The sequence below is a fragment of the Nematolebias whitei genome, chromosome 10 (assembly GCF_014905685.2).
Source record: "Nematolebias whitei isolate Nwh7 chromosome 10, NemWhi1, whole genome shotgun sequence".
NCBI lineage: Eukaryota > Metazoa > Chordata > Actinopteri > Cyprinodontiformes > Rivulidae > Nematolebias > Nematolebias whitei.
The window spans coordinates 11837677-11852382 of NC_056507.1; the positions used below are offsets into that span (position 1 = coordinate 11837677).

The following is a 14706-nucleotide window of genomic DNA, read 5'->3' on the forward strand; positions in this document are numbered from 1 at the left end:
TACCCATCCATCCATCCATCCATCCATCCATCCATCCATCCATCCATCCATCCATCCATACATACATAGATAGATATGTACATATATAAACCCAATTTACGTAAGTACCTCATTTATCTTTCAAGTTATGCAGCTAACCACACGGAAGCATGGACTGAGGTCTTTCCAATGAGGGAAACCAAACCAGCCAATGTAGTAATTTACCATGTAGTAGTTTTTATTTTAATCTTTTTAATTTATATTTATGCGATCCAATATATATAAAAAATAAAGGCTTTGCCTTCATTAAAGGAATGGATATCGCCTGACTCATTTTGTGCCAGAGTTTTAAACTAAGATGATCTCATGATGGAAGTGTAACTATTCGAGTTAAAGTTGTTTCTAACTCTGTTGAAGATGTTACACCTGATTGCAAAATCTCACAATATGCGTTGTCTCTCAGATTATGTGCTGAGGACGACTCTCAGCTACTACCACATCAGCTTTTTACTCAGTATCTGTAAATCTAAGTTATAAATGTTGTTGTTTTGTCCAAGGCTGATTAGCTGTGGCTGCTGTTTTGACATGGGTTTGCTCCAAAAGTTAATTAGTTGCAGATGCATATCCAACGTTTAGTTTCTGCAAGTCTTAATAAAGTCCCTCCTGTGGTTCATGACATATTTTACTAACAAACAATCAAACAAACATGCATGCAGGCACAGGCAGCTACACTGACGACTGCCGCCATGAAAGTTGGGCAGTCTGAACAAATGTAATCAAAGGAATTATTTTAACTGAGAGAAAGTTGATTTTTTTTAAACAGATACACTTAAGTTAGTTGTTTTTCAGTGAGTATCAGATGGATAAGTTGTGTTTTAAACTGAAACTTGTGAAAATCTGTTTTTTGTATTCCTTTATATATATATATATATATATATATATTTTTTTTTGCTGACAGAATTATTCTGTTTGTTGTTCAGCTTTTAATGGAGTTGAAGCTTGATGAAGAGCAGATTGGGTTTCTCTTCTCTCGGTTCTCATGAATCAATGCAATAAAAAACATGTTTCAGCTGTCAGGAAAGTAGGTTGTTACATAATCTGGAAAAAATAAAAGGTTCGCTGGATTCTGACTCCCTTAAACACGTTATTAAAAATGATCAGCAGTTGCACAATTACTTATTAATAAAGATTGGCAGATAATCTTCCAAGTTGTATAATTAAGTTTTTATAAGAAAATTGTGCAGGTAAAGCCTGATTAGCTTAATTATCGCCTGCTGCTGAAAAGCTAAAAGTGGAACCATAAGAGTTTTGTGTTGTTGCCTGTTTGTTACCAACATATCTCATGAACCACTGAAACTAAAATCATTCTTCTTTGATCTGGAACTCACTACCTGTTGGAGACAATCCAATTCAAGATGGCTGACACATCCAAGTGACCTTAAAAACACAAAAATGGACTGAAAAATAAGATTTCTTCTTTATATAGCTCTATTCAAACAGCTCTATGTGCAATCGTTTTATTGTTTCCATTGATTAGAACAAGTCACATAAATTGGTTGAATAGCAGCTGCGAGTGTGAAATGTTCAGACTGTGACACACCGCTCCGCTGTATTCAGCATCAGATACAAAGAAATTCAGAACACGACGGGCTCAGTTTTCAGGACAATCTGAAAGCAGATGCTTTTGGTTGCTCCTTCAGAAACACATGCCGCTGCAGCTCATAAAACATCTGAAGGATATAGTGAAAATTTAATTGAATTCTCATTGCATTTGACTTCAAATGCAAGCTCCAAAAGCCTTTTTTTCTAATGAAATGTAAAACCCAGAGGTGGGTAGCTGAATGTGAGAACGACTTTCTGAGCGTAATTAATTAAAAAGTAAAGAGCTGCATCAAAATCTGGGACTGAAGCTCAGGGAAGAATTTTACAGAAAGCTGTTAGACCAAGGACACCTCGAGTTTGGGAGAAAATCATTTCGTTTGATTTTTGTCTGCGCAGACAGTAAAGGAGATGAGAGGAGGCCATGAGGTAATCAGATACAGTTTTATTGAAAGGGACTGTAAAAAAAATAAAAAAAACACAATTCAGGAGCAGCCGGTTTACATTCAGGGTGCGAGAGAGGAGACTAAAAAATGGACAGAAAAGAACATCAGCTACTCAGTGTGACTGCAGGAAGGTGGGAGGTGTAAAGTTCCAGAAATACAGCCTTTGACTCACCGCAGATGTTGTTTGTGTGTTTTGTTCCAGCACACTGACAGAAATCGAACCATTCAAGGCCCGAGCTAAAACCGTTGCCTTTGGCAGATCTGAGAAGAAACCAGCCATCATAAATATTTATATTCTGATGCATATGTCTTTAAAACCCAGAGATCAAAGCCAACGTGCTGGGTTCAGAATAAGAAGTTTGAAATCTCGTCTACATCTTTTCAGCTTGTTTCACCTGGTAACACCAGTTCTTCTTTGATACGAGAAGCCAAACTCCAGAAAAACAGGCATCCAATGTGTTTTTAAAAAGTTAAACTCTGCTTGGTTTGACTCAGAGCCAAATGAAGTCTTTCCGTCTTTGTCTCAGGTGGAGCGAGACGACTGCAGCCCTCACAACGTGACTCTGGGCTACTACGTGACCAGCGGGAAAACGGTCTACGTTTCCTCTCTGGTTGTGGAAGTGCTGACTGTTTACGGCTTTGACAAGCTGCTGTCTGACATCAGGCAGCACACCCCGCTGGTTAAGGCAGTTCTGGTTCCGGTGGGGTCCTGGATGCCCACGCCAAAGTTTCATCTGCAACTCAAAACAGGTAAAACTGTGAATGTTGAATCACTGTTGTTGTTTTGTTGCTATCACATTACTTCTACAGTTTAGCCTTTAGCTACCATTTTACCAATTTTAACTTTTAGCTATGATTTAGCCGATTTTAGCTTTTACTTAGAGTTTAGCTAATTATTTTTAGTTGCTGTTTTGCTCATTTTAGCTTTTAACACTTGTTTGGTTAATTCTATCTCTTTGTGTGATGGTTTTGCTAGTTTTGAGCTTAGATACAGTTTTGCTATTTTTGACAGGTCTCTCATGTAAATGAGTCCTCGAGGCTCAATTGGAATTAACCTGTGTAAATAAAGGTTGAATGGATAAAGCTATTAACTACATTTTAGCTCGTTTTAGCTTTAGCTGCTGCTCTGCTGGTTTTAGATTTTAGAAATGACTTTACTAATTTCTGCTTGTAGCTACAGCCCTTCTTGTTTTAGCTCTTAGTTACTGTTCTGAGAGTTTTAAAGTAATTACTGCTTTCCTAATTTTAGCTACTTTTTTTTTACTGTTCTACTGTTTCTGCTGTTTTCTATTGTTTCACTGGTTTTAACTTTTGGCTATTGTTTAGCTTTTTGCTGCTTTTATACTGATTTGATCTTTTTGCTACTGTCTTACTTGTTTGATCTTTTAGCTACTGCTTTGTTTGTTTAAGCATTTTGCTGCTCTTCTGCAATTTTGATATTTTAGCTACTGTTCCGCTTGCTTTAACGGTTCAGTTTTCCGATTTTTCATATTTCAGCCATCATACGGCGTTCAACATTCCTTCTACATTTTAGCAGGAAATGCAAGGGTTTTCTTTGTTTAATGTTTAATTTAATTTCTCAGCCGAGTCTTCCTGGTTGCAGGGTGAAAATATGAGCAGGGAGTGAAAGACGAATCTACTGAGAGTACAAAAAGGGGAGACACATGAGGGAGGAGAGGAGCAGAGACGAAATTAGAAAATTCTGATTACATGTCGGCTTCCCTGCGACTCCTCTTTGATATCCTGAGTCCCGTTCACGCTGCCATGATTGTAGAGCCAAGGCAGATCGGTCCATTCACTTAGCCTGCCTCTTAAACATTTCAGAACACACAGATTAAGACTTTGTTTTGTTGGAGCGAGGGAAGGAAAATGACTGCAATTAACAGATCGTTAATGAAAGGATGCAATCTCAGACTGGAATAATTAACATTACTTTAAGTTCTTTTTGTCTTCACTTTTTTTTGTAAGCAAACATATTTAGAGAATTTAGCCACTGCTCGATCATTTACATGCAGGAAGTTGATGCTCCTACAGTGCTTTCTGCAAAAAGCCCAACAAATACAAACATAGTCAGGAGTTCACTGTGTTGTATTTATTTTGTATCTACCTCTCCTCTTCTACAGTGTCACTCCTACCCACCTGAATATCTTGCACCAAAAACATTAAGGTTTACTGGGATTCCCTGTTCATTCAAGTCCAGAAAAACACTCATTAAGAAAACTACAAACATTCACTTGTTAAATGCCTTAGCGATGAGTACATTGGCGTATTTACAACGACACTATATTGTGTGGGGTTCATCACTGTGCATTTCATCTAAGAACCTTTAGATTTTACAGTAAATCAATGCTTAATCAAAACCAAAAAGAACATCTTGTCTTCAGCACCATCTGAACTGGCTTTTGACTAAACAACATATTTCATGGTGTGAAGTGAAGCAATAAAAGCTCCTGCGTTAGCGTGCAGCTGGATGTGCAGCAGCACCAGCACAAATCCATCACTGTGATCTTCAGCTCATTAACCCTAAAGGCATTCACCAGTTTGTGGCACAATGTGCACGAGATTAACATCTGGATCAGCAGTGTTTGTTCCTGCAAAGTGATTCTGCCTAAACCACCAGTCCTTGAGCTGCACTCATCGGCACCGCGGTGTTCGGATTTAGGTCAGAATACTGGTCCAACTTTACTGTTGCTGTCCCTTTTTATGATTCTTTCAAGCAAAGAGTTAAAAGAATAGAGGGCAGCTGTGGTAGAGGGATGGAGACTTTAATAACATCCTCCGTAATCTGCTGATGGACTCAGTATTGTTTACCCCGGGCTGCACCTCCCCTGCTGATCAGCTGATCGACAGCTACTCAGTTTTTCCTGTTCTCATTTGAGAAGAGGCAATAATCCTCTTCCTCTGCACCACTGGTTAGGTTATTTTTCACAGAGACCACCTTCTACTGTTCATGAACGCAAACATACAGGACTCCAGATTCAGCACCGTGAAGTGGGTTGTTGTAGTTTCAGAGTACGTCAACTGTAGTGTGTCAACATTTTAGGCCTGATATTGGATCACGTTTGTTTTCTGTCCCTAAAGATGCATTGGTTCATATGTGGTTTAATCCAAAACTTACTGGCTGTGCTCATTCTGTTCATTCTAATTCAGTTCGGTTGTCTTCCACTTCAGTACAGATTCAGGAAATGAATGATGCCGAAAAGACAATTTGTTTAAAAACATTTGAAATAAAGCAACAGACTGCATTAAATTAAACATTTTCAAACTGTAGAAAATGTGAAAAACCACTGAGGTGCTGTGGGCAACAGATCACATCTTTGTTTCAAACTTTGGCACACACGGTGGCGGGCGATGTGCATTTCTTTAAAGATGTTATATACACCTGTTAAGGAACATTCATGCACTTTATTTTGTCCTGCCCAGAACTTCTGATCAACTCAAGATTATTTACCGAATCATCATGCAGTTATGCATCATCATCACTAGACGGAGTGTCACATACACCTTTCATCAACCCAGCTTCAAGGTCAAGATCACAAATCAAGGTCAAATGTTATACAAGGTCTTTGCTAGTTTGGACCATAACTTCTCATCCTCTGAAGATAATTAAACTAAACTTCATACACATTTGTACCACCACTAGACACCGTGTAGCTAAATATTTTTTATCAGCTCAGCTCCCAGGTCACGATCATAAATCAAGGTCAAAGGTCATACACGGTCTTTGCTTGTCCGGCCCATTGCTATAGATTGCTGAATAATAGTTTGTCCTCAGGGGTGTAGTGTGTTGTATGTGGTACTCTTGTTATTCTTTTGGTTTACACCAATAATTTTTAAAGATATGCTAATGATGACATATTATATGGGTTGACTGTGGTGCAGTGGAAGAATAGTCGTCTTAAGACTAGAAAGTTACAGGTTTGACTCCCCTCCATGCCCATGTGTTGTGGCGTCCTTGAGCAAGGCACCTATTCCCTAACTGCTCCCTGGGTGCTTACATTGGTGCCCGCTGCTCCGCCCGCTGCTCCGCCCGCTGCTCCGCCCGCTGCTCCGCCCGCTGCTCCGCCCGCTGCTCCGCCCGCTGCTCCGCTTGCGTTTATCTCATGTGTGTGAGGGGTTTAATGCAGAGGCAAAATTTTGTTGTGTGTACATTCGATGATAACACATCTCACTCCACTTCATTTATTTATTTTAATAATAAAATTTAGTCAGTTGAGAAAAGCTAAATGAACCATTTGAACATTTATAGTTAAAATTAAGTAGATTATTTTATCACTTTAGTAAACTTAATGAAATAAACTGAGTAAAAGTAATTTTTCAATAAGAGAGTTGAATACAGTCATGTTTATGTAGATACTTTACTATATAAAACATTATAGTGCACTTCATAGTCTTTATTTATTCCGCTGTATGTTATGTAATAATAATGAACAATGGGAACAAATATAAAGTGAATTTAATCTTTAAAAAAAGTCTTACTCATCAAAAGCAAAAATATCCTCTTTGTTTTAGATGTAATGTCTTAAAGCTCTCCAGCGTCTCAGACGGTATCAATAATTCACGTTTTTTTTTCCCCTTTCATGCCTGATTTCCAGTGCTGAGATTTGTTGGGCCGACAGACAACATCTACTCCTGCAGTTTTGTCCAGATGATGGAGCAGCGGCTGGAGAACGCATTTGAAGAGGCTCAGGATAAAGTTCTGGAGACCTACAACCGACTCAACGTGGAGGTACCAGAACATTCTTTACTACAAACATCAAATAGGCTAGATGCAGCATGCTAATCAGGCTTATAATGCATCTCCAGGCGGATTTCCAACCTCCTACCAGTTCAGACTCTTTCATACTGCAGTACTGTTTCTTGATGCAAATGTCTTACTGTGTGTTACCCAGTGGCAACTCGTGACACCAAAGTGGCTTATTCATCATACAACAAAAGATCATCCTTCATGCGTCATAAAATCTAAGTCAGGCAGGTTTAAGCTAGCTGATGAGTCACATTGCCTATATTTATAGATAATTAATCTGTTAATTTATTTTCATAATTATTGTCCACCGTCAAACGATGAAAGGCGTGTCTGTGTGTGTCAAAATATCTCATGAACCACTGGATAAATTTAAAGAAACAGATCATAGTCACTGGATGTACCGCTGCAGCAGACTAACACAGCTTATCAACTTTAGCAAACACAAAACTGTTTATAATTCAATCAGTTTTATAGATATTGACACAAAATTTGGTGTGGCAGTGGCTGAGACCAATCCCCAACACAAATTATGAGGGCAAATAGATTGCACAAAGTCTTAATTTAAATCCAACAAAGTTAAGTCAGGTCCTCTGGATGGTTTCTTTTTTTGTTGAAATGTTTCGTCCTTGGCCCTGTGATGGACTTGCGACCTGTCCAAGGTGTACCCCACCTCTTGCACAGTGATGGCTGGACATGGGCACCAGCGACCCCCGCAACCCAAAATGGAAAAACGGGTAAAAGATAATGGATGGATGTTTCGTCCTTCATCCAAAGGACTTCATCAGTTCAAGGAGCCACAACAAACTCAGTCCCATAAGTGGTTTACTCACATAGATTTTAATGTTCTAGAATTGCGCCGCTCAAGGTGGCTGCATGTTGGAGTAGCTGTTTCTTTAATTCTGGGGTATTGCTTTTGAAAACTTTATTTCATCTTTTTTCTGGAGGTAAATCACTTTTTTGGATGATTACTTCCTCTGGTATTGGATACTGTGCAGCTGGAAGGGTTTTTACTGAAACGTTTTTACTTTTGGACATTTGTTATGAAGCGTAACCATGGCAACAATGTTTTTTTTTTTTTTACAACCGGGAGCAGCTGTAAGCAGAGAGTTGTAAAAGAGGTGCTGATGATGCCTCCCCATCTACCTGGCAGAGGTGCTAGAGTGACTGACTGCTGAGATCTTTGGAAATGCAGGAAACGTTGCTTGTGACAACAAGAAGATCAGGATCATCCCCCGACATCTGCAGCTGATGATCTACATCTGTAATGATGAGGAGCTCAACAAGCTGCTGAGAGGAGTAGCCATCGCTCAGGGAGTTCTGCCAACATTCAGGTGGTACTGCTGCCCAGAAGGACCTAGAGGCCCGCTGGGTCTGGGTGGACGGATCGGTATCTGCAGCCAGTTTCTTCAGATCCGCTGCGGGACGGACTTCTGTGGGACGGACTGCTGTGGGAGATCCTTCCTGCCCACAGCCATCAGCATATCTCTCAAGCATATATCAACTCTTAACGAAACCAGCATGATGAGCTACAAAAACATTTAATTTCTCTTTGGGATTAATAAAGTATTTTTTAACTGAATTGAACTGAACTGAATGGTGGGCCAACCAGTTTTATTTCATCAGTCCAAGGAGCCGCAACAATTTAGTCCCTTTCTCACATAGTAGGCCAACCAGTTTGATGGTGATAAGATAGTTTCTGGAGTCCGCCCTCTCCCCTGTCGACTCCTCTGAGGCAGCCATAGTCAAAGTGGTTCCAAACATCAAAGTTCATGCTCAATAATCTGGTTCATCAATCCAATAATCACAATAATTTGGCTATGGCTGCCTCAGTGGAGTCGACGGGGGAGAGGGCAGACTCCAGAAACTATCTTATCACCATCAAACTGGTTGGCCTACTATGTGAGAAAGGGACTAAATCGTTGCGGCTCCTTGGACTGATGAAGTCCTTTGGATGAAGGACAAAATGTTTCAACAAGAAAAGAAACCGTCCAGAGGACCTGACTTAAATTTGTTAGATTTTTTACTTGGATTATTGAGCATGGATTTTGATGTTTTTGTTTAAAATTGAACCATTAACTATTGGAGTAAACTCTGTTTGTTGGCAAAATATCTAACAACCCATTGGACAGTTTTTATTAAAACTCACAGGAAATAGTCATTTGATGTACATCTACAACTGATTAACTTTTAGTTAACCTAATTCAAAATGGCTATCACAGCTAATTGGCATTATCCAAAACAAAAGTAGCTCTAATTTGGATCGTTTTACAGATATTTATCTAAAATATGATGTGGTAGTAGCTGAGAGTCATTCACACATGAACTCTAACCAAGACAACTAGTAACATCACATGAGTCTGCACACAATGCACATATCTTGACATAAGATGACGTTCATCTTAAGTCATGTGTTCATATGCTTTATACTTCTTCCTTTGTATCTCTTCATCTCCTCCAGTCAAGATACTCTTATGACTGCAGGATACATTTTATGCATGCACTCACGATCCAAAAGTAGGTCTCAACAAGCAGCCACACATATACTGTCAGATCCATTCATAATTCATCCTGTGAAATATTAACACTCACAGAGAAATGGGATGGGAATTTCTAGTATCTCCTATCATCATCCACTTTACCGCTGTGACTGAATTACATTACTTTTGGAGTTATTACCGTATATGGAGAATAAAACTTGTTGGTTTCTGAAGCTCTGTTGTGCGTTCTTAATGTGTATCTTGGACATTTGGTATCATGGCCTTAGATATTTTCATAGGAATGTTTAAATTCTGCGTCTGGCAATAGCTGCCCGCTTGTGGCATGGATCGCTGTATTTGCTTGAACTCGATGTGTTTTTTCTCAGATCCAGAGCATCTCCCAGGAGCCTGGCTCCCCTTCCGTTTCTCTTGTTTACGTGGTGAAAAACCAAGAAGCAGTTCTTAACGGGACGATCTCCAGCGGACTCCTCAACCAGCTGACTGCAGAGTTGGTGGGATACTTTTTGTTCTACCCGCCGCTGGTCATCGCTGAGCGTAAGTACAGATTTAAGTTCTTGGTTCTGTGGTTTTTAGGTTATATTTTAAGGTGTGTTGGTTATGTTGGATAAAGCTGGTAGATTTACATGTATCATGCTACCAGATTTAAGTTGTGGCAATATTATACTGTTATCACAATATTTTGTGGCTTTATCACAATACACAATATATTGTTTACCACAACGGATGTACTTTTGGACTTAAACTTGATTCAAGATGGCTGCCACAGCTAAAGTCAGTCAATTTCACAAATATTGAGTTAAAATATGGTGTGGTAGTATCTGGGCCTGATCCTCAACCCATATATTGAGTATTAACAGGTCTACTGTAAGTGAACTTTGTCTGTTCCTGAATTATCTCATGAACCACTAGATGGATTTTAATCAAACTTTCAGGATCTAATCTTTGACTGTACATCTACAACTAAATCATTTTTGAAACCAATCCAATTTAAGATGATCACCACATTCAGTTGACTTTAGAAAAAGAAAAAGGCTATAATGCAGTTTTGAAATGACAGATTTTTAATCAGACTTTCAGAGTAATATTTGGATGTGCGTCTACAACTGAGTAACCTTTGGAGTCAATCCAACTAAAATGGTTGTCACAGCTAACTGATATTAGCAAACATAAAAATGTATCTAACTCAGTATATTTTACAAATATTGAGCTAAAATGCTATGTGGTTGTAGCTGAGAGCCACAACACATGTACAAGAACTAACGATATTGCAATATGGTCTTGTCATTTCTCAACATAAGATTAGATTAGTCTAAAACATCACAATCAATGGTTGGGGCAGTATGTATTGCTTCAAGTGATGCCAGCACTTTTAGTCATTTTTATGTTATTTTTGTTCAGTGTTGTGTGTTGTGCTTCTGGCTGAGGCAGAATTAGAAATACTTAGTTTGATTTCTTCCACACTCTTAACTCCTGAGAACCAGTGAGTCCACTGGAGGCCAATACATGATTCATCACTTAGCATATGTTTGACCTGCTTCTCCAGAGAGGGATTTCAGGATTACTTGAGGTTGTGTTAGCAGAGAACACACTCAGACTACACTTTGAACTTCAGTTTGGTTGGAGCTGGTGTTTTAACTGGTACTAATTGCTTTTATCAAACAGATTTTGAGGAAATCTCTGCTAGGATTAGATGAAATTAAGTCATTTCAGGCTCTAAGCAGGGAACAAGGAATAATTAAAGTTGTTATGTTGGACTGAAAATACCTGCTTCTCTGCCATATTGAATGCTACAAAACAGTTACGTTATGTGAACTATTCTGAAATAAATGTCACATGCAGTCAGTACTAGTACAGTCAACCTTTTTAGAATAACACTAAAACACTAATAGCTCTTTTTACTCTGCAAATCCACAAGATCATAAAGATTAGAAATTATGTCCCAGTATTCTTTGTATATATGCATACTGTAGCTTTTAGCACATACAGGTGTGGGAGCTACAGTGAGCAAGACAGATACCTGATACCAACTTTGACCTATCTGTTATAGCACACAAGGGCTATATACGGCCCAAGAGCCAAAAGCGATCCTTGAACAATCTCCATCCGGCCCCCAATATCCCTAATTGAAAAAAACCCAACAACATTTAAAATAATTATTTTAAGCATTTTATTAATGAAACTGAAGGAAATCAAATTTAAACATCGTGGATAAATACATTTTAAACTTTTAGATTAAGATAGGCCAAAAACTTGTTTTTCATCTGGTCATTGTGTTTCCAGAACTTGTCTCAACCTTAAAGACACCAAAAAGCAAATATATACAATTTATTTTTGAATGTTATAAGCTAATGAATAATGTTTCACAAGTGTCAGGAATCAAGGTTTTTGGATTCAAAATTCAGCCAGACAACAAGAGTGTAAAAACAAAGAAAACAAATTTATTGATTTGCAGCAGCTGGTAGGAGTCAGGATCCAGCTGCAGGAAGAGTATTCACAGGCAGGTGGTGAGAAAGCCACCTGACGGCGTTGGAAGAGGTGATGTCACCGTAACCGGAGGGAGAGCCGGCGCAGAGAGAGGGTTTAATGCTGTGAATAGTGGGGTAATTTAGGGTCGAGGTTTGAGAGACGAAGCGTGGGTCAAACAGAGGGAGTCAGAGGTCCAAAAACAAGTCCAGTGGGCAATCCGTAAATTTAAAATCTGTAAGGCAGTAAAGGTAGTCGTTACCAGGGTCAGATAGGCAGAACAGAATCAGATGAAGAGCAGGCAGAGTGGTAAATCTTAAAGACGAGGCGTGAGGTCGAATCCACAAGACAAGGCATGATGTCAAGACAAGAACTTCAGGTGTAAATAATAACAAAATGGCTGGATATCTGATACCAAGAATGGTACGATAATCTGGCAAAGGTTAGTAGTGAACGGGCCTCTTAAATAGGGTGAGGAGCAGGTGCGGGGCATGAACGCTGATGAGCTGTGGGGAAGTGGGCGTGGCAGGTGACAGAGAACAATGAGCGTGACAACAAGAGCCAGTTTATAGAAAGTTCATCTTATACTGTATTCCTAGAGGATATTGGGGAAACATTTTTAGGCTGATTGGTAACTCTAAATTGTCCCAAGGTGTGAGTGAGGGAGTGAATGGTTTTTTTTGTCTCATTTGTCTCTGTGACTCTGTGATGGACTGGAGATCTGTCTAGGGTGTACCCCACCTCTCAAACAATGATGGCTGGATATGGACACCTGTGACCCTGTGACCCGAAAAAGAAGAAGCGGGTAAAGATAATGGATGGATGGATATTTTTTACTAAGCTTGCTTACGCTAAAATAAGAAAAACCCTGGAGGACAATCTAGAATCTAGATGATCTTTCTTTAAGAAAATTTATTTTCCAATTCACCATACTGCCCTTTGATTGCTTTTAACAACTCAATTTTGCTATGTGGAAACGAAATGTTGCCGACCCCGTTTTACACGTCAAATACACTTTTGCATTAAGCTGAGATGAGTTATCATAAATGATAATGCGTCTCATCGTGGGGCTCAAACTCAGGTTCCTAACAAGTGCTTCACCACGTCTTCAACATCAAACACCAGTGCAAAGTAATGCATATTGTCCACCACACGCCAGATTTTTAAACTTTATGTTGCGAGATGTCAAAATATTTGTGCTTGTTTTCGTCAAACCTTTAAAATAACGTTCTGCGTAAGCTCGTGGCTGTGAAGCTCAGAATATGCGATGGAAATGACTCTCAGTTACTATCAAATTGCATTTGGGCTCAAAACCTGTAAAATCCACTAACGCAACCATTTTTGTTTATGTTAAGTTGGTAACCATCTTGCATCGGGTTGGCTCCAAAGGTTAAAGAGTTGTAGATGTTTATACAACAAATGCTTCTGACAAAATGTATTAAGTTTGTCCAGGCAATTTGGTAACAAACAAACAAACAAACAAACAAACAAACAAACAAAAATGCACACAGATACACGCAAAAGCACAATTGTTCTCTGCAGCATTTAGGTGGTTCAGGTTGCAGGTAGTCACTAGATTTGTATTTTTCAACTTTAATACATTTGTTTTAACAGTAATTACTGGTTTTCCAGGACCTAAAATCACTGAAAAAGTTCATTTTTAATGGATTATAGCAGTTTTCTAAAATTTGTGAACAACTCAAGTTATATTTCATACAAGTCAAAGCAAGAAAAGCCAATAAAAACAACAAATATTTTCATTTATTTCTCAAGATACAAGATAAATACATCTTAATTAGTTCAAAAAGCTGTGAAGCAGCAGTAAAGTGGCATCTTAATCTTCATAGTAGAAATAAATAAAATAGTCTTTGCAAGGTTTAGGGGATATAAAGAAAAATTATGTCTTTTACTAACAGGCACAGTTTCTGACACTTGATGTTCAGCTGTGACAAATATGTAACTTTGTACAAGTACAAGTGTATCTGTGTCTGTCTTTTCACCTACAGTACATAAACACTACAGCCAGCTGGTCACACAAGACCAAGCAAAACTGCAGCGTCAAATGTCAAAAACTGTCGGATGTGTCAAACGAACGTGTGATTTTCAGTTCATTATGATTTAATGAGCTGAGGGAAGAAAAATAATCCAAGTTATGTAACACAGATAATCAGTTCTGATTGAATTTTAGTTCCTTAAAAGCAGTAGGAAGCTTTGTAGCAGGTCTGAGAAACAAATATTTAGATTTAAAGTCTTTTTGGAGTTTTTAGTATCGTGGACTCTGTTCCGTTCTGACAGATGTTATATTCTTTCATTTGACTTCAGCTATTCAAACCCAAAGCAGTGAGCTCTGGTTATATTCCCCTCCTGCTTCTGATGCCATCTGTGAGGTTTTTTTTTAATCAGGCAAACAGCTGCAGAGCTCCGATCATCTCAGCCTGACCTGAGGCGATCTGCTGTCCGTGCATCCTCAACACGCTAATTTTAGCCCGATGAGATTAGATTAGTATCTATTTGTGCGTGCACTCAACACCCAAAGGGCTCAAACATCACACAGTCACATCCAAAGACACACAAACTCTGCCTGTTCTCCTAAAAACACATTTACCTCAAAATTTTCCAAGAAAATGATGGAGGGTGTAGATATACAAAAAAGGTAACCAAGCGGAACACTGTTGTCCTCCATCGCTGAAGAATATCAGTAATTAATGCTTGTAGTTTTCAAGATGAGGCATTTTTCTGGACTGGAATTTAACGGGTACATAAACCTTAATGTTTTTGGTGCAAGATATTCAAGTGAGTATGAGCTACACTGTGTAGAAGGAACGAGGGAGGTTTTGCATTTTTTATTTTTGCTTGTACCAAACAATGCAGAGTGACGGATCTTGGCGGGTGGAGGGAGCAATTTTATCTACCACTAGATCCAAAGGCTGAATGTAAACTTTCAGCTGGAGCAGGGAGGCCCAGACATCTCTTT

At 38.9% G+C, this 14706-nt stretch overlaps 1 protein-coding gene across 1 annotated transcript in view; it reads left to right on the forward strand.

Annotated features, from left to right (window-relative positions):
• kiaa1549la (KIAA1549-like a) overlaps positions 1–14706 on the forward strand; it is a 131872-nt gene that overhangs the window by 56632 nt on the left and 60534 nt on the right. Inside the window, exons 5-7 of the mRNA XM_037683361.1 lie at positions 2552–2774; positions 6620–6753; positions 9635–9803. Coding sequence (XP_037539289.1) covers positions 2552–2774; positions 6620–6753; positions 9635–9803 — 526 coding nt within the window. The remainder of the gene's footprint in view (positions 1–2551; positions 2775–6619; positions 6754–9634; positions 9804–14706) is intronic.